General features: G+C 47.1%; 1 protein-coding gene across 10 annotated transcripts in view; it reads right to left on the bottom strand.

The window, feature by feature from the left end:
- Positions 1-363: 363 nt before the first annotated feature.
- Positions 364-25,269, bottom strand: part of GALNT17 (polypeptide N-acetylgalactosaminyltransferase 17) — a 283,928-nt gene continuing 259,022 nt past the window's right edge. For all 10 annotated transcript variants that reach the window (XM_042971399.1, XM_042971405.1, XM_042971404.1 and 7 more), the window contains 2 exons: positions 2,672-2,839; positions 364-1,946 (listed from right to left, as the gene is read on the bottom strand). In XM_042971399.1, the coding sequence (XP_042827333.1) occupies positions 1,818-1,946; positions 2,672-2,839 (297 nt within the window). In that variant the 3' untranslated portion in view covers positions 364-1,817. The remainder of the gene's footprint in view (positions 1,947-2,671; positions 2,840-25,269) is intronic.

The following is a 25,269-nucleotide window of genomic DNA, read 5'->3' as shown; positions in this document are numbered from 1 at the left end:
CGTTTCCATGATGGAAGGCCTGGAATCTTTAAGGATTTCGCTTTGCCACGAGCAGGAGGGGCTCGGCCAGGTCACCTCAACCCTCCTCCCCTCTTCCGCTTCCTGCACCAGCCTGAGCCTCCTAAGCTGGGGTCCGCAAGCGCGTTAGTACACGAGCACCAAAATGTCAGGTTCTGTCCTGCTTCGGGGGGTGAGTGCAAGTGCCGACCGGCTTTGTCTCAGCCTCGTGCTGCGAGCGATGGCTTTTGCTTACAGTAAGACCAAACCCCCCACCCGAGAGAGCCCTCTGCCATGTTCCAGGAACTCCCCCCCAAACCCCAGGCTCTGGAGGAACCAGGAAGCAAACAAGGCTGCTTGGGGGAGTGCTCACATGTATTTATTTCACAAGGGAGGAACTGGGGGAGGGGGATCACCAATAAGATGCCACCAAATGAGACACTGTGAACCCCAAACCGGGCAACTACAGGATTTGGTTCTGGGCAGGGCTTGGCCCTTGGGGACAGCATGAGGGACAGAGAGGGACCTGGGAGAAGGGACAGCCTTCCATCTGGGGCGCCACATGGGGCCAGGCTGGGCCGCGTCCTCCTGGCCACAGATGCGTGGCCAACCCCCCACGCTTCCGGCAGCCTCGCCCTGATCCAGGTGAGCGACGAAGCGGCAAGCCCGAGGCCACACTCTGACACCCGCTCTATCACACACTCGGAGGCGCACGCCCAGACACACACATGCACGCGCACACGCACACCACGCAGGCACACACACTCGTAGGCATGCACACGCGTCCATATATTAACTCTGATTTACAAGTGCACCCTAACCAGAGGGCAATCGAAAACAATTATTACTCTGCAGAGAGGAATCGACTGCCTTCTCCCCTGTCAGCCAGCAGAGCATGGGGTGAGAGGAGATGAACCCGGAGCATTTTCCAGGGTCCTGCCCTCACCCCGCCCCGCCCCCCGTGCTGTGCTGGCCTCAGTCCTAAAGCTCCAGGTGGAGGCTCCCATGGCAGCCTCCCTGGTCATGAGTCAGGGCCCCCTGGTCTCCGGAGGGCAGAGCCACACTGGCCCGGCTCCAGCCCGGAGGGCCCCTCACAGCCATGACCTCCCTACGTGCTCAGCCTCTTTCTGTGTCTGGCTCCCTGCGGACACGGGCAGAGCAGCTGGCCCCGGAACGCGAGAGCCTAGCGCCCTGGTGACCGTGGAAGCATTAATTCCTTCCGGGCCATCTAAGGGAGGGTCCAGAAAAGTCCAGGGCCGTAGCCGCCAAAGCCGTCTGCCGCTAAGGGTTGGGGTGGAGGCTGCCTCGGGCTGCAAATGGGCATCGGGGCAGAGGCAACCTCCAGGGAAACGGAGTCCCAGGGCCTGACTGCCTCCTCTGAGGAGGGGCAGATAGGACGTGACTGAGCGCCACCCCCCACCTTGCCGAGGGGCGGGGTGGCACTCAGAAGCTGCTGCAGCTGCAAGAGACGAGGACGAGGAGGGGCCCCTGCCGGTCCCAGTCCTGATTGTGGCTGCGAAGACGACGAGGAGGACGCGGGGGGTTCACTCCATGGTACGAGGTCCACATCCAGGCTGCAGAAGACACGGCTCCCGGGTTCCCAGAGAAGGGTCGGGGGGCTTTTCCAGGGGGCACGAGCCTCACGGCAGCTGAGCACCCACTGGGGACACCAAGTCTCCATCCGGGGCCCCTGGAGAAGCCCCGGAAGGGCTGCTGAGCCCCGGCTGGCTCCTCGCTGTCTCTTCACCAGTGCGGCTGGCCCAGAAGACGGGCAGACCTTGTCCCGGGGGCCAGGCTCCGGGGGCCCCTGCTCCTCCCCGCTACTTGATCGAGTTCTTAATCGTCCACCTCTGCCCCGTGCAGCTGCGGAGGATGAGGTCGATGCCAGCCAGGCCCCGGTTCTCCACCTCGAGGCAGCGCCCCGTGCCCTTATTCATGATGGCTCCGTTCTAGGTAAAAGGCGGAGAGACAGATGGAGACATAGACAGGGAGACATAGAGAGACACAGAGAACGGAAACAGATCGGCGGAGACAGAGATATAGAGAATAAGACCGATAGAGAGAGAAAGAGAGGGATCAGACCATGAGAGGAAAAGAGGCCGAAAGGCAGAGAGAGAGAGAGAGAGAGAGGGAGAGAGACAGGGACAGAGAGACAGGGAGAGAGACAGAGAAAGAGGCCTGGCGCGTGGCCTCTCCTGGGGAACAGTCCCACCAAAATTGTTTGCCCACGGGGAGGGACCATCCAGAAACCCCGAAGTCAGAATGGCCATCGGCTTCACCAAGTCTGAATGGCTGAGCCAGGGGACCGGCCCCGATGGGCGACGGTGTGGGAATGCGGAATTTGCAGGGATATTCCAGGTCTGGCTTTCTCAATCGCAGCGGCTGTAGACACTTAGCAGATTTCAGGGACATCGCCCACACTCCCCTCCCGAGATCTGCCGGAGCCCAGCCGGCCTGGTGCTGCCGAAGGGACCCGGGAAGCTGTCCCAGGTGGAAGGCCCCCGCCACCGCCGGTTCCCCCCCCGGACGTGCCCTGGGTTCACGAGGCTGGCCCGGGGCTGGAGACCTTTGGTGTGCTTTCCTGGGCACCGTTCCTTGGGGAGGTCGGACTTCCCTGTGGTCTGCAGCAGCCTTACCTGCTCTGGGGTGCTGGCCCTTCCCAGGGGGTACCCACCTGGATGAAATTCCAGCGCTTGTACAGGCTGCTCTTGACTTTGTCACAGTCGAGGAGCTGGGGCAGCCGACTCTTGGAGTTGTCCACCAGGCAGCGGGTGTCAGGGAGGAGCGTGGTGGTCCCCAGGGCTCCCAAGTGCAGGAAGCCCTCCTTGGTGTAGCGGGCAAGCTGGGGAGAGAGCAGATGAGAGGTGGGGACAGGGGCCTCGGGCCCGCATGTCTCATCCAGGCCTCTGCCAGTACCGCGGTCTTGGCCACCAAACACGCAATTCACAGGCGAGCCCTGCTCAGGAAGCCCCCTCCCTGGCTGGATCCTGCTCCCCCAGGGCCGGTCTGATTTTCTTCTAAGCATGCCCTCGGTCAGCGTCTCTGGATTCTAGCCTTCTGCTCAGCAACACGGGGGGAGCAGGGATCAGTAAAAGCACAGGACATCTGATTTCAAAGCTTGGCTCTGCTTCCAGCTGGCAGGGCCCCCTCGAAGCAGTCACTTAACCTCTCTGAGCCCGCGTTTCCTCCCCATTTGTAAATTGGGATTAGTTCATTCATTCCACCCTGCTGTAAAGTGCCCAAAGAGGCAGCTCACCAAAAGAGAAACACATTACAAAACATTCAACCTGATAGGTGTTAAAATAAATAAACTAAAACGGCAACGCGATACCGCATTGAAAAAAAACAACAGCAACAACCCTATTCCCGTGTTTTCATGGTTAACAGAAAATGGGCTGGAGCGGGGGTAAGTTGCTACAGCCGGTCAAAAAGGGAATTTCAAAATATAGACTCCATGCTGTTAAAATGTTTTCTTCTTTTGACCCAATAAATTCCCCTTCAGACATCCATCCCAAGGTAACGATCACAACCGCAAAGACGAGTTCACGTCTAGGGTCTTTACTGCACCATTATTTACAGTGATGAAAAAGCAGAAGCGTCCTAAATGTGCGACACAGTCCTGGCACTTGCTGCCTGCTCCACGCACAGCAACAAATCCTGGGGGATTGTGGTAGATTGCCAAAACAGCCACATCCTTCACTCCTTCCTTCTATACACCCTGGGCACTGTGACTTTTAGAGCCACGTGGACTCTATTTCCCCATCCCTTGAAAACCGGCGACTTGCTCTGGCCCACAGAACACAGCGGAAGGGAGGATGTGCCACGTGCTGGACTAGCCCTTTAGCCTTGCATGTTTCCACCCTCTTGCTCTTGGAAACCTGCTGCCACCCTGGCAGGAAGCTCTGGATGGCCTGCCAGAGGAGGAGAGACAGGTGGCCCAACCAACAGCCAGCCAACCACCGGACAAGTGGGTGAGGTTGTCCTAGATTCAGCAGCCCTCGGCCGGCCTCCTGGCCGCCAGGAGATGTGTGAATGAGCCCAGCTGAAGTCAGCCGAGCCTGGTCCAGATCACAGAACCGTCTGGCTGACCTATAGACTCATGGGCAACGATAAACCACTAAGTTGGAGTAGTTGTTACGCAGCAAGAGCTGACTGATACACAGATGCTGTTGCCTATCAACCCTTCCCGCGGCGGGGCCCATGCTACTTCAGTGGCCTCCCTCTCCCGTTCATCCATGTTGTTTATAATCCTGGATACCAACTTTTGAGCGAATGCATCCATCTGTCTTTCGCACTCTTTTGGGGGCCAGAGACTGCGTCTAATTAATTTCATTCCTTGCTGGGGGAAAATGACAGACCAAGTGCTCAAAACGTGTTTGTGGATGTTATCAACGTGGTGAACAACATCATTTAAAAGACGCGGCCATGTCTATTCGTTTAAACTCCAACAGGCATGTTTTGAAGAGTTCTCTGTGTGCCCAGCCTGGGAACAGCTTTCTGGGAATGTAAGGACGGGGCTATGTTCCCCCTTAGATAACGCCAATGCAGGCTGGTGAGGGCAATGAGACAGGAAGATACATCTCTCATTTTTGCTCTCACGTCCTAGGAGGTGGGCGGGGGCAGGAGTGAAGATCGTTAATATACAGCTGGTGCTGAATGAATCAAAAAACAAAATGACCAGCTTGTGTGTATTAAAGGCATACCCTGCACCATTTCTAAGCATCTCGCAGAGGATAAAGAACGTAATTCGTACGACAACTCTGAGATAGGTTTCTACTGCTCTCCGCGTTTTAAAGACGAAGAAACTGAGGCATGAGGACATTTGGTCACCTGGCAAGGTCCTGGCCTCTCTCCTTGGGACCCTAGAGACCCGATGGTTGGCCGCCCTGGGCCAGAGCTGGGCAGCAGAAGGGCCTCCTCCTACGTGACCCTGGGCTCCTCCCGAGAGCCTGGGCGTTTCTGGTCAGGAACGGAGCAAGGAGGCAGCTCTGCTCAGTGCCTCTTCTCCAGGGGACGGGATTTTCTGCAGGGGTCCTCATTCCTGAGGACAACCACTCAGAAACCCTTTGCTTTGATCACCAAAGGAGAGCCCACCTGGTGCCCTCTGAAACAAGTGACAGGGGCTTTATTAAGTGCCCTTGTGAGAGATGCGGGTAACGTGTGCTTTAAACCCAAATTAGTTCCAAATCAGAGTGATTGTTAGAGGCAAAAAGATAAAATCAGAAGCCCTCCTCACCCCTCCCTAAACAATGTCTCTCTGAATATACTCAAATTCACCAAATGCAAAGTGATGAATGACAGCAGGCTGCCTTTATGTTCAGGGGAAAGATATACACAGCTGCTTATTGAAATTATGAATCAATCTATTATCCAGCAGGCAAATGAACAGTGCTAAGAACATTAATTAACTGAGCATATCTGTGACCCAGATGTTTAAAGAGCGAAGCTAAATGCCACCAGGAGTCAGAGGCTCTCTTTTCTGAGGGTCTGTGAGCAAAGGACGAGATCCCAACCAGTAGGACCTGCAAAGGCCAAGTGCCAGCCCTAAGGGAGTTGGGCAGGGAGGGTTGAGGAGGGTCCTATAGGATTTCCAATCTGGGGGAAGGTGGCTTCCCAAGCTAAAGACCCATACGAGGAGGGAACAAACAGAGGCTCTGTGGACCTGGCCAAGGGGCCAGGGTCGTGGGAAGGGGACCGTGGTCTGAAAGGACGATGGTACTAAAGTTATGCCAACAGATCTCACACTGCTTCTCATGCACGTGGTGCGTGTCTGGACCTCATGCCGACCACATCCTCCTTCTTGTCTCAGTCCCGGATCACGAGTCTTTGTGGTGTCTTTGGACCACTGTCTAGTCCACCTTCCAGCTCCCCAGACATGATATTCCTTCCTTAAGGACCTCTGTTCCGCCTCCAAGGCTTTGCTCCAGCTGTTTCCCTGACTAGAAAAGTTATTTACTGGCCCTCCTCTAGAATATTCTGTCCTCAACTTTCCTAGACTTCAGGGCGATTCTTTCCATTCCACAGGGTCTTCTGTAACTCTCCCACCCCCACGGCATCTCCTCTCAAGTCTTTGGTGCAACATGATCTGGTGTCTCCCTCAAAGGTGGTGTGGGAGTATCTCATTTTCTTCTTGACCATACTGGGTACCCATGGACCAAGTGATGGATATTTGGGCTTTTTTCTACTTTTTGGCTATCATGAATGATACCACTATGAACATTCCCATATAAGTTTTTGTGAGGCATAGGTTTTCAATTCTCTTAACTATATAACTAGAAGTAGAAATGCTAATTGTTGGGTCATATGGTAAATTGGTGCTTAACTTTTCGAGGAGTTGCCAAACTATCTCAAAGCAGCTGTACCAGCTTACGTGCCCAGGGTTCCAATTCATCCACATCCTGGCCAACTCTTGTTATTGTCTGTTTTTCTTTCCTTAAAAAAAAAATTCTAGTCATCAACTGGGTGTGGAGTGGTATCTCATTGTGGTTTTGATTTACATCTCCCTAATAACTAATGCCATCGAGCATTTTTTCATGTGCTTACTGGCCACTTTGTAGATCTTCTTTGGAGAAATGTCAACTCAGATATTTTGCCCATTTTTTTTTCATGGACAAATTGTCCCTTTTTTGTTGAGTTGTAAGAGTTCTTTATATATTCTGGATGCCAGATCTTTTTCAGGTATATGTATGAGTTCATGTATTTTCTCCCATTCTGTGGGTTGGTTTTCCACTTTCTTGAGAGTGTCCTTTGAAGCACAAAATTTTTAATTTTGAGGAAGTTCAATTTATCAGTTGTTTTCCTTTGGTTGCTTGTGCTTTTGATATCACGTCCAAGAAACACTGCCAAACCCAAGGTCACGAAGATTTACCTCTACGTCTTCTAAGAATTTTAGAGTTTAAGCTGTTACCTTTAGATCTTTGATCCATTTTGAGTTAATTTCAAATATGAGGTAAGGTATGGGTCCAGATTTGTTCTTTTTCAGGTGAATATTTATTGTCCCAAGATCATTTGTTGAAAAGACTATTCTTCCCTGTTGAATTGTCTTGTCATCCTTGTTAAAAAAAATTGATTATAAATGTGAAGGGTTATTCCTGGACTCTCAATTCTGTTCCATTGATCTATGTGCCTATCCTTATGATAGCATCAGAATGGCTTGATTAGTATGGCTTTGTAGTAAGTTTAAGAATTGGAAGTGTGGGGGGAATCTACCCCCAAAACCAAGAACACACTGTACACACGGTACGTTAGCCATTTTGACAATAAATTATATTTAAAAAAGAGAATTGGAAGTGTGAGTCTTCTAACTTTGTTCTTTTTCAATATTGTTCTGGCCACTCTGGGTCCCTTGCATTTTCACATGCATCTTAGGATTATCTTTTCCATTTGTGCAAAAAAGGGAGTTGGAATTTTGATAGGTAATGCACTGAATCTGTAGATTAACTCAGGGAGTACTGCCATAACAGCAGTTAAGTCTTTCCATCGAAGAACACAGTGTATATTTTTTTTTATTTAGGTCTTCCATTTTTTCCACAATGTTTTGTAGTTTTCAGTGTACAAGACGTATACTTTTTTGATTAATGTATTCCTAGGTATTTTATCTTTTTTGATGCTACTGTCAATGATATTGTTTTCTTAATTTCCTTTTTGGAATGTCCATTGCTAGTGCAAGCAGGGTCTTTAATATATCTCTGTGAACCACAGGCAGCCACCCTGGTACCTCCTGGTCGCTCAGGACTGCTGGCTCTGCAGGTGCCCTTGGCTCCTGCTTCCACAGGGTCAGGGCCAGGTGCCGACTGCCTGCACCCGCTGCGGACCCATATTCCAATGGTGCCCCAAGTCATCTTATCATTTGCCTCACGTGACTCTGCCAGCCCGCATCCTTCCCATCCCCAGCAAGGTCTAGATTCTTAAAATGTGCCTTCATCCTAACCTGTAGCGTGGTGTCTTGGGCCCTCACTGGTCAAGGGGATTTTTGCCTCCCACTTTGTGGAGAAGTTACCTTCTCTACCCTTCAATACTTCCCTTCCTTCACATTTGCTCATTTCCTCCAGCTCCGTCTCCTCCTGGCTCCGCGGGTACCTTAAGTCATTATTTCTCCCTTCTCCTTCATTTCTTCCAAGCTGCAAGCATAACCAGATCTTTATGCCCAGAAAATCTCCAGTCACAGCTTTCATTCTCCTTATTTTGTTCTTGGTTTTCTGCTCTCTCTTTCCTTAGTGCCTTACAATTTGGCTGCTACCACCACTCTGCATTGACATTGCTCTCTTGAAGGTCAACAGGATTCATTAATTACCAACTTCAATTGTTTTTTCTTAGTCTTTCTATGGGGCACCAACTGTGGGCCAGACACTACGCAGGGTGCAGGTGAAACCACCTCTCCTGGAGAGCCTGCCATTCTACACCCACTCTCCTGGAAAGCCTGCCATTCTAGGGCCTATCAGTGGCATCTATACGCTAACTTGGCTAATTGCGCCAAGTTTCTATCTCCGAACCAAACTTTCTCCTCAATTCCAGATTTGTCTATCTAACTCACCACTGGACATACCTTTGGGGCTCTAATAAACATTTCAGATTTATAGGATCAAAACAGTATTGGTTCTATCTTGGTAATGAGAACTCCATCCTTCCAGTTGCTGGGTCCAAACACTTTGGCTTCGTCCTCGCCTCTTCCCCTGACCCACCATATTCAACCATTAGCAAACTACACTCAGATTTCACCTCCACTGCTACCTCGCTGTACCCAGCCACATTTGTCTCTTGACTAGATTAGTACAATGACCTCCTAATTTGTCTCCCAGCTCTCACCCTTGCCTCCCTTGGTCTTTTTTTTTTTTTTTTTCAATATGGCACTGGATTGCCATATTAACAATCAATGATTGCTTTTAAAATATTACATTGTTTAAAATTATGTTATTTCAAGTTGGAGTCAGGTCAACATCCTCCAAAGGCTTCCCATTTCCTTCAAAATAAAAGTCAAATCCTTACAAAGGGCTACAAAGACCCAATGCAACCTAATAATAGCTGCTTGTGCTCAACTTCTACCACTGTACCCTTTGCTGACTCCACTCCAGCCACACTGGCTTCCTTGTTGGTCCATGAACAGGCCATACTTGTTCCTGTTCAGAGTCTTTGCATTGGCCGTTCTTCTCTCTTGAATGTTCCTTCCCCGGTATTTGAATGGCTCACTCTCTCACCTCTTCCAAGTTCCTGCTTAAATGTCATCTTCTTGACCATCTTACTTAAAATTTCACCCTCATCATGTATTCTATATCCCCTTTCTTGCTTTATATCCTTCCAAGCACATATTGTCTCCTTATAGATGATATCTTCTCCTTATTTATAGGGTTAGTTGTCTGGCTCCATCCAGTAGAATGTGAGAGGCATGAGACAGAAGTTTTGTCTTTTTTGTTCATGGCTGTATCCCCACCTCTTAGAAGGATGCCTGCACGTAGTAGGCACTTGATAAATGCTGTTGACATCATGAATGAGTGGCACTGTACTTGTCTTCAAGGAGCTCGCAGCTTACTCAGGGAGGCAGGCAAATAAGGAGGTGAGGATGACAGTGTGACATAATGTGATGAAATATGCTAAGTGGGCTCTTATAGCCAGAGCAGAAGAGGCCCTGATTCAGAAGAGGGAGGTCAGAAAAGGCATCCGAGAAGAAGGGGCATTTGAGTGAAGAGTGAAGAGTGGGCATTGTTGGAGTCAGCCGAACAACTGAGTAGGAGAGGGCAGATCAGATCAGACAAGGTGAGCACATATCCAAAGGCCTAGAGACCAGAAGAAATGCAGTGTTTTGGATGATCTAAGCATAGCTCACCATGAGGGAGCGTGATGGCTGTGATGGGGCAGAAGCGGGGAGGTGGGAGAGAGTGCAGATGAGACTGCATTATGTAGACACATGGTGCTTAGGGATCGGGGCTTTTTCTTGAGGAGCCACCTGACTTGTGGGAAAACCACACTGGCTGCCAAATGGGCAATGACCTGCCACGGGACATGATGGAAGGCGAAGGGGCTGATGAAGGTCTCAACTCAAGTGGTTGCACGGAAAGAGGGGAGAAGATAACAGATGTGAGAGGAGCACCCAAGCCGAGAAGGATTCTACCATCCTGGTGAGTTTCATGGTCATGAAACAGAACACTTCATTTTTAAGAATCCGTTTTGTGTGGAAGGTGCTTTGTTTAGTTACCCCAGCATCCTGCCCTTTAGGATTGCCTGTTTCCATGCTTTTACTTTCAACCTCTCTCTCCTATGTTTAGATGTGTCTCTTGGAAACAGAATACTCCTGGATTAAAAAAAAAAAACTAGGGTGACAATCTACGTTTTTTAGCCAAAATGTTTAGTCAATTTGTTTTTATTGCACTTAATGATATATATGGCCTTATTTCTACCATCCTTCTTTGTGCTTTCTGTGCATCCAGCCTTCTCTGTTTCCCTTTTCTCCTTTATTTGCTTTAGTTGGGATTGGTTCAGTTTGATTTGTTTGTTGGAATATTATCATATTTCATTGTTCTCCTCTATGGATTTGGAAATTCTATTCATTTCTATTATTTTACGGTTCACTCTTGAAACTTAATATTAACTACTGAGCAAATTATTCAATATTCTAAATTTTATTTTTTTAATGTTTATTCATTTTTGAAAGACAGAGAGAGAGCACAAGCAGGGGTGGGGCAGAGAGAGAGGGGGACACAGAATCTGAGGCAGGCTCCAGGCTCTGAGCTGTCAGCACAGAGCGGGATGCAGGGCTCGAACCCATGAACCATGAGATCATGACCTGAGCCAAAGTCCGATGCTTAACTGACTGAGCCACCCAGGTGCCCTGCAAATTATTCAATATTCAAATGTCTACTCCACTCAATAAAATTCAAGGATGTTAGGACACTAAATTTGATCACCTCCTTTTAACTGCTCAGCCTTTGGTTATATTTCCTTGCCCCAATGTAGACATTATTCTTATTACGTAAGAAACTTTTTTTTTTAAAATTTTTTAACGTTTATTTATTTTTGAGACGGAGAGAGACAGAGCATGAACAGGGGAGGGGCAGAGAGAGAGGGAGACACAGAATCTGAAATGGGCTCCAGGCTCTGAACTGTCAGCCCAGAGCCCGACGCGGGGCTCGAACTCACGGACCGTGAGATCATGACCTGAGCCGAAGTCGGCCGCTTAACCAACTGAACCACCCAGGCGCCCCAAGAAACGTTTCTTTGGATTTACTTGTATGTTTATAAATTTCTTTGTTTATAATTCATTCTTTGCTCAGGACACTCTTCTGAGCTCAATCTCCTTCTACAAGAAGAAGTATTTCCTTTGGTGACTATCTGTCATAGGAAACCCTCTCAGATTCTTTATCTGAAAGTGTCTTGGGGTGATTTGTTAATGCAGCAAAAGCTAATGGATACAACCGCTTTTTGTGCAGCTAGCATGGGTTTAAAATGATATTTGTTGTAGCTGATTTAGCATCTGCTTATGCAGCGGTGGGCAGACCCTTCAAAGTATCTAATCTGCTCTGTCGTTGGAAGCTGTCTTCTCACCTTCTGCCCACGTGCTCCCCCACAAAGTCAAGGCCAAGCCACTGTCTGTGGGATTTGCCACCTCAGTACGACGCTCACTGCGACGTTCTAGCGACGCAATCCCACAAAGAGCAGGAGAAGCATGCACTCACCCATCACGTGCTCCACTGAGGAGCCAATGGGTGAAGCTTCCTCCCCTGAGTCGGTAACTGCCCGAAACTTGTTGCTTCTCGCTTCCCCAGTTATGGCCCGCAGGCAATCAGCTCCCGGTTATACACCCGTACTCCTGAGCTCTTCCCAGGCTCTAGGTTTGCAAACTTGGGTCATCTTCCCCCCTACGTGCTCCCCCATCCCCAAAGCTACAAGTCTTCCCATTCCCCTCTCCTGTGTTTCCTCCTGATCTCCCACCTCCAGGCCCTGCCAGTTTCTACTTGTCCTTCCTACCCCTGCAGGTTCAAATCCTATCAGTCTCTGATGCAACCTTCAGTTGCTCTAGTACCCTCTGATTTAATAAACTTTTTTTTTTTTAACCATGATCTTCTATTGTAAGTCCCCAGCTTAGCTTTTCAGCTGTAACTCTTGGTTTCTTGGCTCGGTCCAACAGGTGACTTGAGGTCTCTCAAAAACAGCCGGAAGTCTTCCCTGTGTGGACTATACCCCACCCTACCCCTATCGGATCTCCCCTGGTTCCACAAAGCCCCTGCCCAGATGCGATCTCGTTCAGCTTACCTACTTGTGTGTTCTGTGACATTCCTTGCTATAGCTTTTCGCTGTTGTTGTTGCTGCTATTGTTTTAGGACGGCAGCATCCTACTCGTTTTTATATTGCACAAGGAGTGGGAAAGTATCTTGCAGAAAGCAAGCGCTCTATAAATGCCTTTTCAATTGAATGGGATTATTCTAGGTTTGGCTGCTGGGCCCAAGAGGAGAAACGAATGCCATTATCCACAACCCTAGTGCATTAGGAAAAAAAAAAAAAAAAAACCCTCTGAGCTCAAATACAATTAATTCTCATTTAGCAGAGAAAAAGAATTTTCTATCTGAGATGATCTAAGAGGCACACACAACTATTAACCCACATTGAACAGCCTTGAGGGAAAACTGAAATATGCAGGTTATAGCCAAATAAACAAAAACCAGCCAAATGATTGTGGAATGACTCTGGAGCACAGCACAATCCATCAAATTGTCCATAAAAACATGGCTTGCAATTGCTTTCACATTAAGGGTCTTTCTCGTCATTTTAAAACCAGGCCTAGTCAGTGCAGAAACACACTGTTAAATGAAAAAAATGCATTTTCCCCAGCTTCTACTCCGGACACAGGGAGACGGGTTCCATCGATTTGAACCTGCTGTAGGCTGAATGTATTTGTTTGCTGCTTGGCCGAAGGAGTGGTTTCTGGCGATTACGCGTGCATATGTACATTCTTAAAAACAAACAGACTTTCTCTGTCACTGTCCAGAGTGTGCCTGATCCCAAACTGAATAGGGAAGAAAAATGTCTCCAACTGTATCTCAAGCAGACACATGGTGTTTGGCAGCTGGGGGTGGAGAACGGGGACGGGGGATCTTTGGGGGAAATGGAAATGTCACGTAGCTTGATTGGGAAGGGAGATCTGCAGGCACGTACCCTGTCAAAACTCATCCAAGTGTACACTTTAAATAGATGACGTGTATTGTGCTGATCTTCTACTTCAATAAAGTTGACTTAAAAATCTACCTGGGAGCTTAGAAGGTAGGCGATAGAACCAGATATGTTTTGTGTAGGGGGAGCTAGTTCCTAGGGGACTGGATGGTTCCAAAGGCCTCCCTCTTCAGTCTTCTTCCACCATTAGGACTCATCATGCTTGAAGAAAGCGTTAGATTTCCAGAAAATGCACCGCTACCAAGAACGAACGGAGAAACACATTCATGCCACAAAACCTTGGGGGTGGTTTTCCTGCAGAGACAGGTTGAGGAGTGGAAAGAAGAAAGGCATCGCCAGTGGAGGCGGGGGATGGCAGGGTCTGGCCGCCATAACTTTGTGGAGAGAGCTGGGAGCCTTCTGGAATGAGGGCAGCACCAGGATGAGGGTTAGAGGAGCCGAGTGGGAGAGGGGCTGGCAAGCAGGATAGTTCACTCCAATCCCCAGAGATCTGGAGACAACTCCTAAGCATGCCTCCAAAGCTCACCCTGAGTTACAGGAAGCAAAGACTCTATTTTGCAATGAACAGATACATTTCTTTCTTGCCTCTGTGGCGTGACATAGGAAGGTAGGATTGTTATCTGGGTGTAGTGTGGAAATGCCGGCAAACACTTGGCTCCCCTTTTAGCAAGATCTTAATCAAATCTGTCTCACCTTCTCATTTTTGCCAATTGAAACAGGGTTCCTGGCTTTGTGCTGTGTCATCAACGAGGCAGTCTATTATATGGCTAAAGACTTGGACCGTGGAGCCTGCTCTAGAAATCTAAGCTCTGCCACGTAATGGTTTTATGACCTTAGGACTTAAGCCTTATGAGACTCTATTTCCTCATTTTCAAAATGGGGATAATTTTACAATTTAAGTCATAGGGTAGTTGTGGAATTAAGTAACTTAGTGAGAAGAAGGCATGGGGCATAGGAAGCCCTGTATGTTTTGTTGTTCTTATTCCCCCCTGACCTCATGTGCCAGTTGAGAACTGGGCCTTGTTTCTAATTCACCAGACTTCTTTTCTTTCCGATGGGCTCCCACGTGGCCTCATGGGGCCAGCATTTCCTGGCCCCGCTCCTTCCCGGCACTCAGCCACTCCCAGCTTCCTTCCCGTTCTCTGCCTGTTCTCAGAGAAGTCCAAGGGTTGCTGGCCCAAGAGCCCCGACAATACTTCCGGGAAGCCGAGTACCCCCAGGTGGCTACCTGGACCATTGGGTTCTCTCTGGCTAGGTCTGTGGGTAACTTCTAGTTGGACCCCTGATCCGGAGAAGGCTGGATCCCACAGCAGGGTCTCCTGCTACACTCCTACCCTTCTCTTCCCCACCCCCCACTTCATTCCCCCAGTTTGATCCAGATCTCACATGCCCTTGCCTGGAGTGGACTTGGAGGGGACTCTCAGAACTCAGCTTTACATCTGTAAAGCCACCCCTTTAGAGGGGCAGCAGCATTAAACGTGTAGCCACACTAGGGTCTGTCTTAGGATCGGTGCTCTGCTCTCTCTTGGTGCACCCTCCCAAAGCCCCATCTGCCTCTCCCACTCTGTCCTCAGCATCTGGTTGGAATGTCCGGCTGCCCGGAGGACATCACTGTGGGGGTTTCCAAGACCCACCCCCCCCCCAAACTCACACCGCCCCAAACAGAACTCACATCATCCTCCAAAACCCATGTCTCCAATCTCAACAATGGCACCACTATCTACCTCCTGGTGAAGCCAGGGGAGTATCACCTCCAACCTCCCTCACCCCTTCCCTTGACCTCTCCGCCAATAATTCCAGTCAACTAGACCTCTCAAAAGATGTTTTTTAAAAAACTTTTTAGGTCAAAGTCGTTTTAGACTTACAAAAAATTTGCAAATATAGCACGGGGAGTTCCCAGTGTACCTGGCATCCAGCTTACCCGAAAGTTAGTATCTTACATAATCATGGCATGATCACCCAAGCCAGGGAATTCACACTGGTACAATTCTATTGACTAATCTGGAGACCTCCCAGAAACTTCAGCAGTTTCCATCTATGTTTTCTCTTCCAGGATCCCCCACTGCATTCTGTTCTCACGTCTCCTTAATTTCCTCCTATCTGGGATAGCTCCTCAGTCTTCCCTTGTTTTTAATGACCTTGACACTTTTGAAGAGTACCGGGCAATTATTTTGTAGAATGTCCCTCAGTTTGGGTTTGTCCGATGTTTTCTCATGATTAAAGTCATAGTTGTGCGTTTTTAACAAGACAAACCACAGAGGTGAGGCTGTGCCCTTCTCGGGGCATCAGATCAGAGGTCTGTGAGGTCTCATTACTAGTGACGTTAACCTTGATCACTTGGTTAAGGCGGTGTCTTTTGGGCTTCTCAACTGTGAAGTTACTATTTTCCCTTTATAAAGGGAGATACTCAGAAACTGGAAATATCTCCGTTTTCATCATATTTTCACCCACCAATTTTAGCATCCATTGTTACTTCTGGACTTCAACACATATTACTGGTATGACTGCCTCGGGGTGATTTGCACTTCCCACATTCCTTCTGCATTTGCTAAGCAGACTTCTACTGAAGGAAGAGCTATCCTTTCTCTCCATGAGTTTATGTCACTGTGGACTCATGTATTTTTAAAAAGTCATATGATGGAACCACAAAAGGCCCTGAATAGCCAAAGTAATTTTGAAGAAGAAGACCAAAGCAGGAGGCATCACAATCCCAGACTTTAGCCTCTACTACACAGCTGTCATCATCAAGACAGCATGGTATTGGCACAAAAACAGACACATAGACCAATGGAATAGAATAGAAACCCCAGAACTAGACCCACAAACGTATGGCCAACTCATCTTTGACAAAGCAGGAAAGAACATCCAATGGAAAAAAGACAGTCTCTTTAACAAATGGTGCTGGGAGAACTGGACAGCAACATGCAGAAGGTTGAAACTAGACCACTTTCTCACACCATTCACAAAAATAAACTCAAAATGGATAAAGGACCTGAATGTGAGACAGGAAACCATCAAAACCCTAGAGGAGAAAGAGGAAAAGACCTCTCTGACCTCAGCCATAGCAATCTCTTACTCGACACATCCCCAAAGGCAAGGGAATTAAAAGCAAAAATGAACTACTGGGACCTTATGAAGATAAAAAGCTTCTGCACAGCAAAGGAAACAACCAACAAAACTAAAAGGCACCCAACGGGATGGGAAAGGATATTTGCAAATGACATATCGGACAAAGGGCTAGTATCCAAAATCTATAAAGAGCTCACCAAACTCCACACCCGAAAAACAAATAACCCAGTGAAGAGATGGGCAGAAAACATGAATAGACACTTCTCTAAAGAAGACATCCGGATGGCCAACAGGCACATGAAAAGATGCTCAACGTCGCTCCTCATCAGGGAAATACAAATCAAAACCACACTCAGATACCACCTCACGCCAGTCAGAGTGGCCAAAATGAACAAATCAGGAGACTATAGATGCTGGAGAGGATGTGGAGAAACGGGAACCCTCTCGCACTGTTGGTGGGAATGCAAACTGGTACAGCCGCTCTGGAAAACACTGTGGAGGTTCCTCAGAAAATTAAAAATAGACCTACCCTATAATAGACCCAGCAATAGCACTGCTAGGAATTTACCCAAGGGATACAGGAGTACTGATGCATAAGGGCACTTGTACCCCAATGTTTATAGCAGCACTCTCAACAATAGGCAAATTGTGGAAAGAGCCTAAATGTCCATCCACTGATGAATGGATAAAGAAATTGTGGTTTATATACACAATGGAGTACTACGTGGCAATGAGAAAGAATGAAATATGGCCCTTTGTAGCAACGTGGATGGAACTGGAGAGTGTGATGCTACGTGAAATAAGCCATACAGAGAAAGACAGACACCATATGGTTTCACTCTTATGTGGATCCTGAGAAACGTAACAGAAACCCATGGGGGAGGGGAAGGAAAAAAAAAAAAAAGAGGTTAGAGTGGGAGAGAGCCAAAGCATAAGAGACTCTTAAAAACTGAGAACTGAGGGTTGATGGGGGGTGGGAGGGAGGGGAGGGTGGGGGATGGGTATTGAGGAGGGCACCTTTTGGGATGAGCACTGGGTGTCGTATGGAAACCAATTTGACAATAAATTTCATATATTGAAAAAAATAAATTTATGTGCATTCTTAAAAAAAATTAAAAAAATAAAAAGTCGTATGAGTGACAATCCAATATTTTATTATTCCAGCTATATAGTTCCAGCTTTGGACATAAGGAACTCCTTTCGGGGTGGCTCCTACGTTCTATTGAGAAGACAACACCTTTTGAAGAGCACTTCCTTTTATTCTGACACCGCCCACAAGGTTTTCCAGGCTTACCCTGTATTTTCCGCTCCATCCCTGGGGTCATCCAAAATCTGGGTGCTAGATGTGTTCACTGCTACTGGATTGTATTGCTTCTAGACGCTCTCAGAGCTAGGAAATATACGTATGTACACCAACCCATAGGCACATTTGTTTTTATGCCTACATTTTCTACAAATTTATTTCTACACCTCGCTCTATGTTTTATACATGTATATTTATATATTTTTACATGCACCTATAAAATAACTTCATCCTGATCCCTCACATTGCAACTCAACATTCATTCTAGCCATACCCTCTCCTTATTTATAACCTCTTTCTCTGACAGCAAGAGACCAGGCTCCCAGTATCCATACTTTCTTTTTCCTTTTTTCTTTTTATCCTCAAGTTAGTTAACACACCGTGTAGTCTTGGCTTCAGGAATAGACTCATCAGTTACATATAACACCCAGGGCTCATCCCAACAAGTGCCCTCCTTAAAGTCCATTACCCATTTTCCCCACCCCCAACCGCCTTCAACCCACATTTTGTTCTCCGTATTTAAGAGTTCTCCGTATTTATGGTTTGCCTCCCTCTCTGTTTTTGTCTTATTTTTCCTGCCCTTCCCGTATGAACATCTGTTACGTTTCTCAAATTCCACCTATGAGTGAAATCATGTCCGTTATCCATACTTTATATACTTACTTGTTCACATACAGTAGTTTCAGAATTGTGAACCCAGACTCCTGTGGAAAACAAGCTTACTGACTAGAATGCGTTATTGGCAACGGTTCTTTTTTCCTTTAAGTTTCTAGAATCCAGTCAAAACTGTCCAAACCGGTTCCAAGCCATTGAGATTGGCGTTATTCTTCCCCATCCAACAGTGCAGTTATGTTATTCATTTAGTTGGGTGAATTTTTTTTTTTTCATTTACTGTTTGCATCCTATTGTGGGTCTTCCTTACATCTTCGAATGTTGAAATTATTATTATTTCTCAGAGATTTTCAATATCACGGTGGTTCTACGAGTCAGGACTTGACAGAAAACTGCACTGAGAGGTGTCACTCCCCTTTGATTCCTTATTCTGCTCCCACGTCCTGTCCACCCTGTTCTCACCCACCTCCAGCAGGTAACCAATCTCATCAGTTTCTGGTTTATCCTTCCTGAATCTCTTGCACAGATGAGCAGATAAAGGTATTTACTTTTCAGAGGCCATTTGTCTTAAATAACGGTTAGCATACTAAGCATCTTCCTTTGTAATTTGCCTTTTGCATCTAACCATATGGGGAAATCACTCAGTATCAGTTCACAGGGATGGCCCTGCATCTCTGCCTACGAATGGGCATTAAAGTGGTTTCCAATATTTTGCAACTGCAAATAATACAGGAGTGCACATGTGTGTTTTCACATTGTTGGAAATGTATCTTCAGTGTAGATTTTTGCAAGTGGATTGCTAGGTCAAAAAGTAAGCATACTGTAGCTTTGGTAAGGATTGCCAAACTCCCTTCAAAAAAAAAAAAAAAAAGGCACCAATTTGTATTTCTATAGGCAACCTATGAGGCTGGAGTTTTCTCCAGAACCTGGAACATGTTCTCAAATTTTTTAATTTTTGCAAATATGCAAAATGTGCAAAAAAAAAAGGTGAGGAATGGTTTCTTGGTGTTATTTTGCTTTGCACTTCCCCAATTATGAATGAGTTTGAACATTTTTTTTTTGTACATTTAGGAGCCATTTACGTATCTTTTTTGGCAACGTGTTTGCTTGTGTCTTTTTCTTATTTGTCTATCAGATTTTTAGTCCTTTGTTCCTCAATTTTTAAGAAACCTTTATACTACAAGAAAATTACTCTTTGTGGTACGTGTTACAAATATTTTCTCCTCATTTGTCAGGTATTTTTTACTGTGTTTGTGGTATTATGTTGCCATGCAAGTTAAAAAAAATTTTTTTAATGTAGTCAAATATATCCATCTATTATTGTCTCTGGGTTTTGAGTTTTACTTTTCTGGTATTTATATAGTTTCATATTTTACATTTAGATTCTTAATCCATTTGCAATTTAAGCTTGTGTAGAGTGTCAAGGGTGGGTCTGATTTTGTCCCTAATCAGATTTTAAATATGGCTACTTCTTACTATCCCCATTGTCATTACTCAGGTTTAGGTGACTGACTTTTGTCAAGCTCATCATAACAGTCTCATAACTGAAGTTCTTGCCTCTAATTTAAGAGCCTCTAATCTGCAACTCAAACTGCAGTCCCAAGTGATTCCTTCCTAAAAACGAATTAGATCAAACCCCAAACTTCTGCTTAAAAGGTTTTCAATATTTCAATGGCTTCTGGTGGGGGCTGGCATAAAGCCTAATAAGCTCCTTAAAATTCATATAGGATTGTACGCTTCCTGCCTCCTGCCTATTGACCCGGCCTCACGTTTGGTCACTCCCCACCTCATGCTCTGCATTCCAACCTCTTTAGTCTTGGAGACTCAGTTTCCCCATCTTTAAAATGGGAACAATGGAAGATTTATCAGAAACAATGCAAGAAACAATGAAATTCTGTCAACAAGGTATTGTGAAATTCCAGGGAGAAGATTCCGAGATTTGGATATTTCGCTGTCTTATAAAGGAGGCAATTAATAAAGAAATACAAGAATAAAAAAATAGCATGAGACTTTGGTAGATTATATATTCTGAAATATAGTGATTTGCCTATCAGGAAAATTATATCTGTATTTATGTTGTTGAGTTGGTCTGAAGATAAAATAAATTAGGAAAAAAATGTCACAAATTGCATAATATTGATCATTAAGGTGAAGTCTATAGAAATTTATTTGATAAGTAAAAAAAAAAAAAATACTGGTGGTTGGATTCAGCCAATCACCGAGCTCTTTTATACAATAACACCTTAATTAACTATGAATTCCTAGACGGTAGGAGTCTCCATGTCTCATCCATCTTTCCAAATAACCTTCTTTCCAGGTAGCATTGCCTTGAAGAACTGAACCAAGCTAGAAGTCTAGCTGAATGATGGAAGGCTCATGTGTCCCAAAACCTGAGAACTGGAAGGAACCTTGGATATCACTGATCCAATCTACTGCTTGCAAGGTATACGAGGATTTGAGGTGCTCAAAGTGCCTGGGGATGTTCAAGTTTTCACTGCTATTTGTTACTGGTTTTTATAGCCTCAAAAAGTAGAATACTGTGTACCTAACTGACTCTTGGAAAACTGAAGCTTTCCCAAGGTCTCACGTTCAGCACCATGGACATCATCTTTATATGACATGTGCCGTGGACCTCGTCTAAGAACTTTTCATCGATTAGCTTGTTTAACTGACACAGCATCTCTATGAGGTGGATACTATTATGATATTTACATTACAGAGGAGGAAACTGAAGTACGAGGAGCTTCAGTGTCTTGCCCAAGATCACAGCTTAGAAGCCAACCACACACAGAAAGGTACCTCTCAGCATCACCATGGAAAAATTAACTTTGATGTGAGATGTGGGTGAAGTATCATTTCCTGATTTCCAGTCTCGCTAAGGTGCAGAGATCAGAGATCTCCACTTAGCCATGCATGGCTCTCGTTAGCTCCTACCCACCTTGGCACTGGAATTAGGAGCCTCATTCCCAACAGAGAATGCCATGACAAAAAGTATCTGGAGTGCGAGCGTGGGCCTTTGGATGACCATATGTCCCCCAGGTTGAAATCTCCTATCCTGTGCATGGCCAAACCAACCATTTAAGTAGGGGATAGTGAGCCCGAGCTGACGAGAACCCACATCCTTGTGCACGAAGCCTTCCTGCAAGGCTTCTTGGGAAGGTGTTCAGTTCTTGGCTGGTTGACATTTCCATTTCCATGGAGGGCCACAGATTCAAGCCCTGCAGACATTTAATGTTGGGAGCAGTATCAGGAAGGCAAGATAGGGATCTCTTGAAAAGTAGGCTCCGTCACCTGGCACTTGGCCCCTGTAGCTGCAGGAGGAAGCCAGGAGGCCATGCAGGGCAGCACTCTCAGGAAGGGGGTTGGTGATGACACCACCACGGCACAGAGAAATCTGCAAAAGGCCCTTTTCTGGAACCAATGTCAGTGTATATGGCACCCTTGGTGGTCCCCATATGGATGGGATTCCAGAAAGCTGTCCCAAACCTGGCACTTTGCACAACCCCTACCTTCTAACCCAGGCAGGTGGTAGGACAGTAGATAAGAACAGTCTAGAACATTGTGCTACTGACATTTGGTCTTCCTCTGGCCTTCTCTGATGGGAACTCAGACTTCGGAGGCCCTGACATCTTAGACCAATGGCCTGAGCTGCACTAGCAATAAACTCTTCGGGATCTGCCCTTAAGTCTGACTGGCTAGGTTCTCAGACCCTCTCCATTCTGAACAAGCAACGTCTTTGAAAATAACCATTCGACAGACATTGCTGTTCCAAAGAAGCGCTGAAACTCTCAGCACTAAATGGCTGGGGGGTGAGGCTATTGTAATGTTTTCCTCTTTCGCCACTGCACCTGGTAGTGCTAAGGCACTGAAGACCTTCTTCACCAGTAGGTTCCACCTCCCTCTTCTTGTCCTTCAGAAGAAGCGATGTCATTAATTCAACGATTTGTGAACAGCCTAGGAAGGCAACATACTTCTTTGAAAACGCAAGGGCTGGAAGCCCACCTCGGAAATGATCATAGTTGTTTTAGGATGGCGAGATTACGGATGATTTAAAATTTTTTTTTCCAAACTCATTACAATGCTGTTGCATCTTTAGTAGAAAGGGAAAAGATTAGCAGTGACTTTCTTTGAATTTAACAGCTCTGGGCAAGGAAGGGAGAAAGGTTCAGTTGAAAATGTGGTCACCATCTGACTATTCAGTGTGAGTTTTCCTTATTCCATACCTAACATTAACACAAAATCTACCTGGATCACTTTTTGTGGCTGGAGAAAAAAACCCACTAAACTTCTAAGCAGACATAGAAGTTTTAACTAAGAATCTCTCCTGGAGGGGCACCTGGGTGACTCAGCCGTCTTGAGCGTCCGACTCTTGATTTCAGCTCAGGTCATGATCCCAGGGTCGTGGGATCAAGTCCTGGGTCAAGCTCCATGTTGAGCATGGGGCCTCCTTGAGATTTTCTATCTGTCTCACCCTTTGCCCCTCTCCCTCCCTCAGTCTCTCTCTCTCTCTCTGAAATTGAGAAAGAAAGGAAAAAAGAAAAAAAAAGGATCTCTACTGGAAAAGAATTCTGATTTTCTGGAAAGAATAGTTCATCAACCCATTCTGGCAAGAAAGCAGTAATACAGTAATTCCTCCTTAACCCTGGAGTCCTCCTTAAGCAAGATAAAATTCACGTGCATTTACTTCCAAATGCCATTTAGGAAATTGGGCATTCCTGCTTCCTGTACATGGACCTCAAGATCCACTTGTCAGGGGTAATTTAAAAAAGTGAACTGGGGATTGGAAATCAAACAGGGAAGCAAAGCTGAAGCCTCGGGAAAGTCTCAGAAGTGCAAAGTGCATGGAGGTCTACAGAGAAGGTGGGCACCAGGGACGCTCACAAAGGCTGGATGGAGGCAGGGCCTGGAAGGCAGGAGCTAACAACCTGGAAATAATAAAATCAGAAGCAGTTTGAATATTTCGAGAGAAGACGAGTCAGAAGAACAACAACAACAACAAAAAAGCGCTTAATATTCCTGCTATCTGCAACGAGGCAAAATGAATTTATAAAGTGTTGCACTGGGACGCAAGGAGAGGGTTTTTAAAAATACCGCACAGGAGATGAGAGATGGAAATGAATGGTACAGAGACTCGGTGGTGTCATATTTCGGATGTGTCAAAGAGCGCTGGCGTTTTCTCTCCCCTCTCCTCTCTTTTTTGTCTCTGCAGGTTTCCTTAACATGGGTAGCTGCCCTCCCTCCTCCAACCCGATTTTCCCACAAGGTCTAAAGCTCCCCAGCTCTGGCCTCATGATGCTCTCCAGGAACTGAAAGGGATTCCCAGGCCTGCTTCTTACCAAATGCGAGCGGCCCGTCCCCCAAGTCACAGGTCTGTTTTCTGGGGCAAAGCCATCCTTCCGGGGGTGGTACCCTCAGTGTGCTCTCGACGGTTCCAGCCCCTGAGCCCCAACGCTTATATGACTTTGCCTGGAAGCCAAGAGGCTGCTTGGATGTCATTAACTTCCGCGTTTTCCGAGTGCCTTCCGCGTGCTAATAGCTGTGGGAGCCCCGTCACTCCAGGGGGGCACCAGCGCCTTCCTGGCACAATGCATCATCGTGACAAGGTGTTTGGATGATGTATCACTTAAAAGATGAAGCCATCAAAGAATAAGTCGAAGATCAGATTAAATTTAATTACAGGATAAAAGAATTCTCATCTGTCGTTCTGGTGATGAATTCACCGAGGGCAAGGAATGGGAGCTTCTCTGAAAAGGAGGGGGAGGAAGAATAAAATGTATTGATGGGGGGGGGGGGCAAGCAGAAGAGAGACCTCCAATACCTCCCTGGAGTGCAGGGAGTCACAGGGGCCCTTGGGACAGAGCCTGACACCCCCCTCTGTGATACACACCTCCAAGAATGTTCCGCCACAGCTAGGGGCTGTTTCACGGGGAGCGCCTTGCACGCCCAGGGGACCACCGACTCCAACCTTGTGCTGGCGTGCCGGCTGTGGGCCTCGGCTCAGGGAGGAAACTGTATCAGAACTGTTGCCAGGTGGGCCATTCCAGGAGGTGAAATTGGGCCTCAAATTTGGGGACAGAGGGAGGGATTAATCACGAAGGGGCTCAAGGGACTTCTGGAGGTGGCAGGCCTTGATCGAGGTGAGGTGACCTGACGGCATGTGTCAGGGAAACCTAGCAGTTACGCTAACAAGAATGAATTTACCGCAAAAATGAAAAAAAAAAAAAACAAACCAACCCCGATTATATAGAAGTAGGAGTAGTATTATAAACTGGAAAGAAGAATTCGGTTGGGACACTGGGCCTCACGTCGGGCAAATACAGATGTATCTGACCTGTAAGTCATACAGCCTGGCCCGTGACGGACGCCCAACAGACGGTGTTGACTGAGACAGGAAAACACTTGGAGATGACAGCATGCAGATTCTCAGGCCGTAGCTTCAGGAGGTCTGGGGTTGGACTCACGGGCCAGTCGGCTTTTGTGACGCACTGTTGGTGGCTCACGGCTCTCTGGACCACACCCGAGATGCTCAGGGGGGAGGCCCGGCCCCTCATCCTGGCACCCAGGGCTCTCAATACCCTGTCCCTATTGGTTGCCCTACAACAACCATATCACTGTCCCCCGAACATGCCATATGCACGTTCCCCCCACCAACCTCCATGCCTCTGCCCTTACCTCTTGCCTAGCATTGTGTCCGTGCTCAACACAAGTCCTTCCACCACGCCTTCCCGTGGGCTAGCGAACCATGGGGGCTCACTCAAGGGAATGAGACGGGCTCCCCAGAACGCGCCAGATGCCACAGCCCAGGGTTCACGAGCAGGAGTCACAGGACTTGAGTTTGAAAAATGTCACGGCACTACCTGAACCTCAACGTTCTCATTTTTGTAAAATCGGGGGTGGAGGCGGGGGGGGGGGACCTACCCACCCGGTAGGATTAAACATATCACTAAAAACAGAAATGGGTTTACAGCCAGCATGAACAATTTTTTAATGTTTATTTATTTATTTTGAGAGAGAGAGAGAGAGAGACAGCACGAGCAGTGGAGGGGCAGAGAGAGAGAGAGAGGGCGAGAGAGAATCCCAAGCAGGCTCCACGCTGCCAGCGCAGGGCCCGATACAGGGCTCAAACCCAC

Source organism: Panthera tigris, chromosome E3 (assembly GCF_018350195.1).
Source record: "Panthera tigris isolate Pti1 chromosome E3, P.tigris_Pti1_mat1.1, whole genome shotgun sequence".
NCBI lineage: Eukaryota > Metazoa > Chordata > Mammalia > Carnivora > Felidae > Panthera > Panthera tigris.
This window is presented reverse-complemented; position numbering and strand designations above follow the sequence as displayed.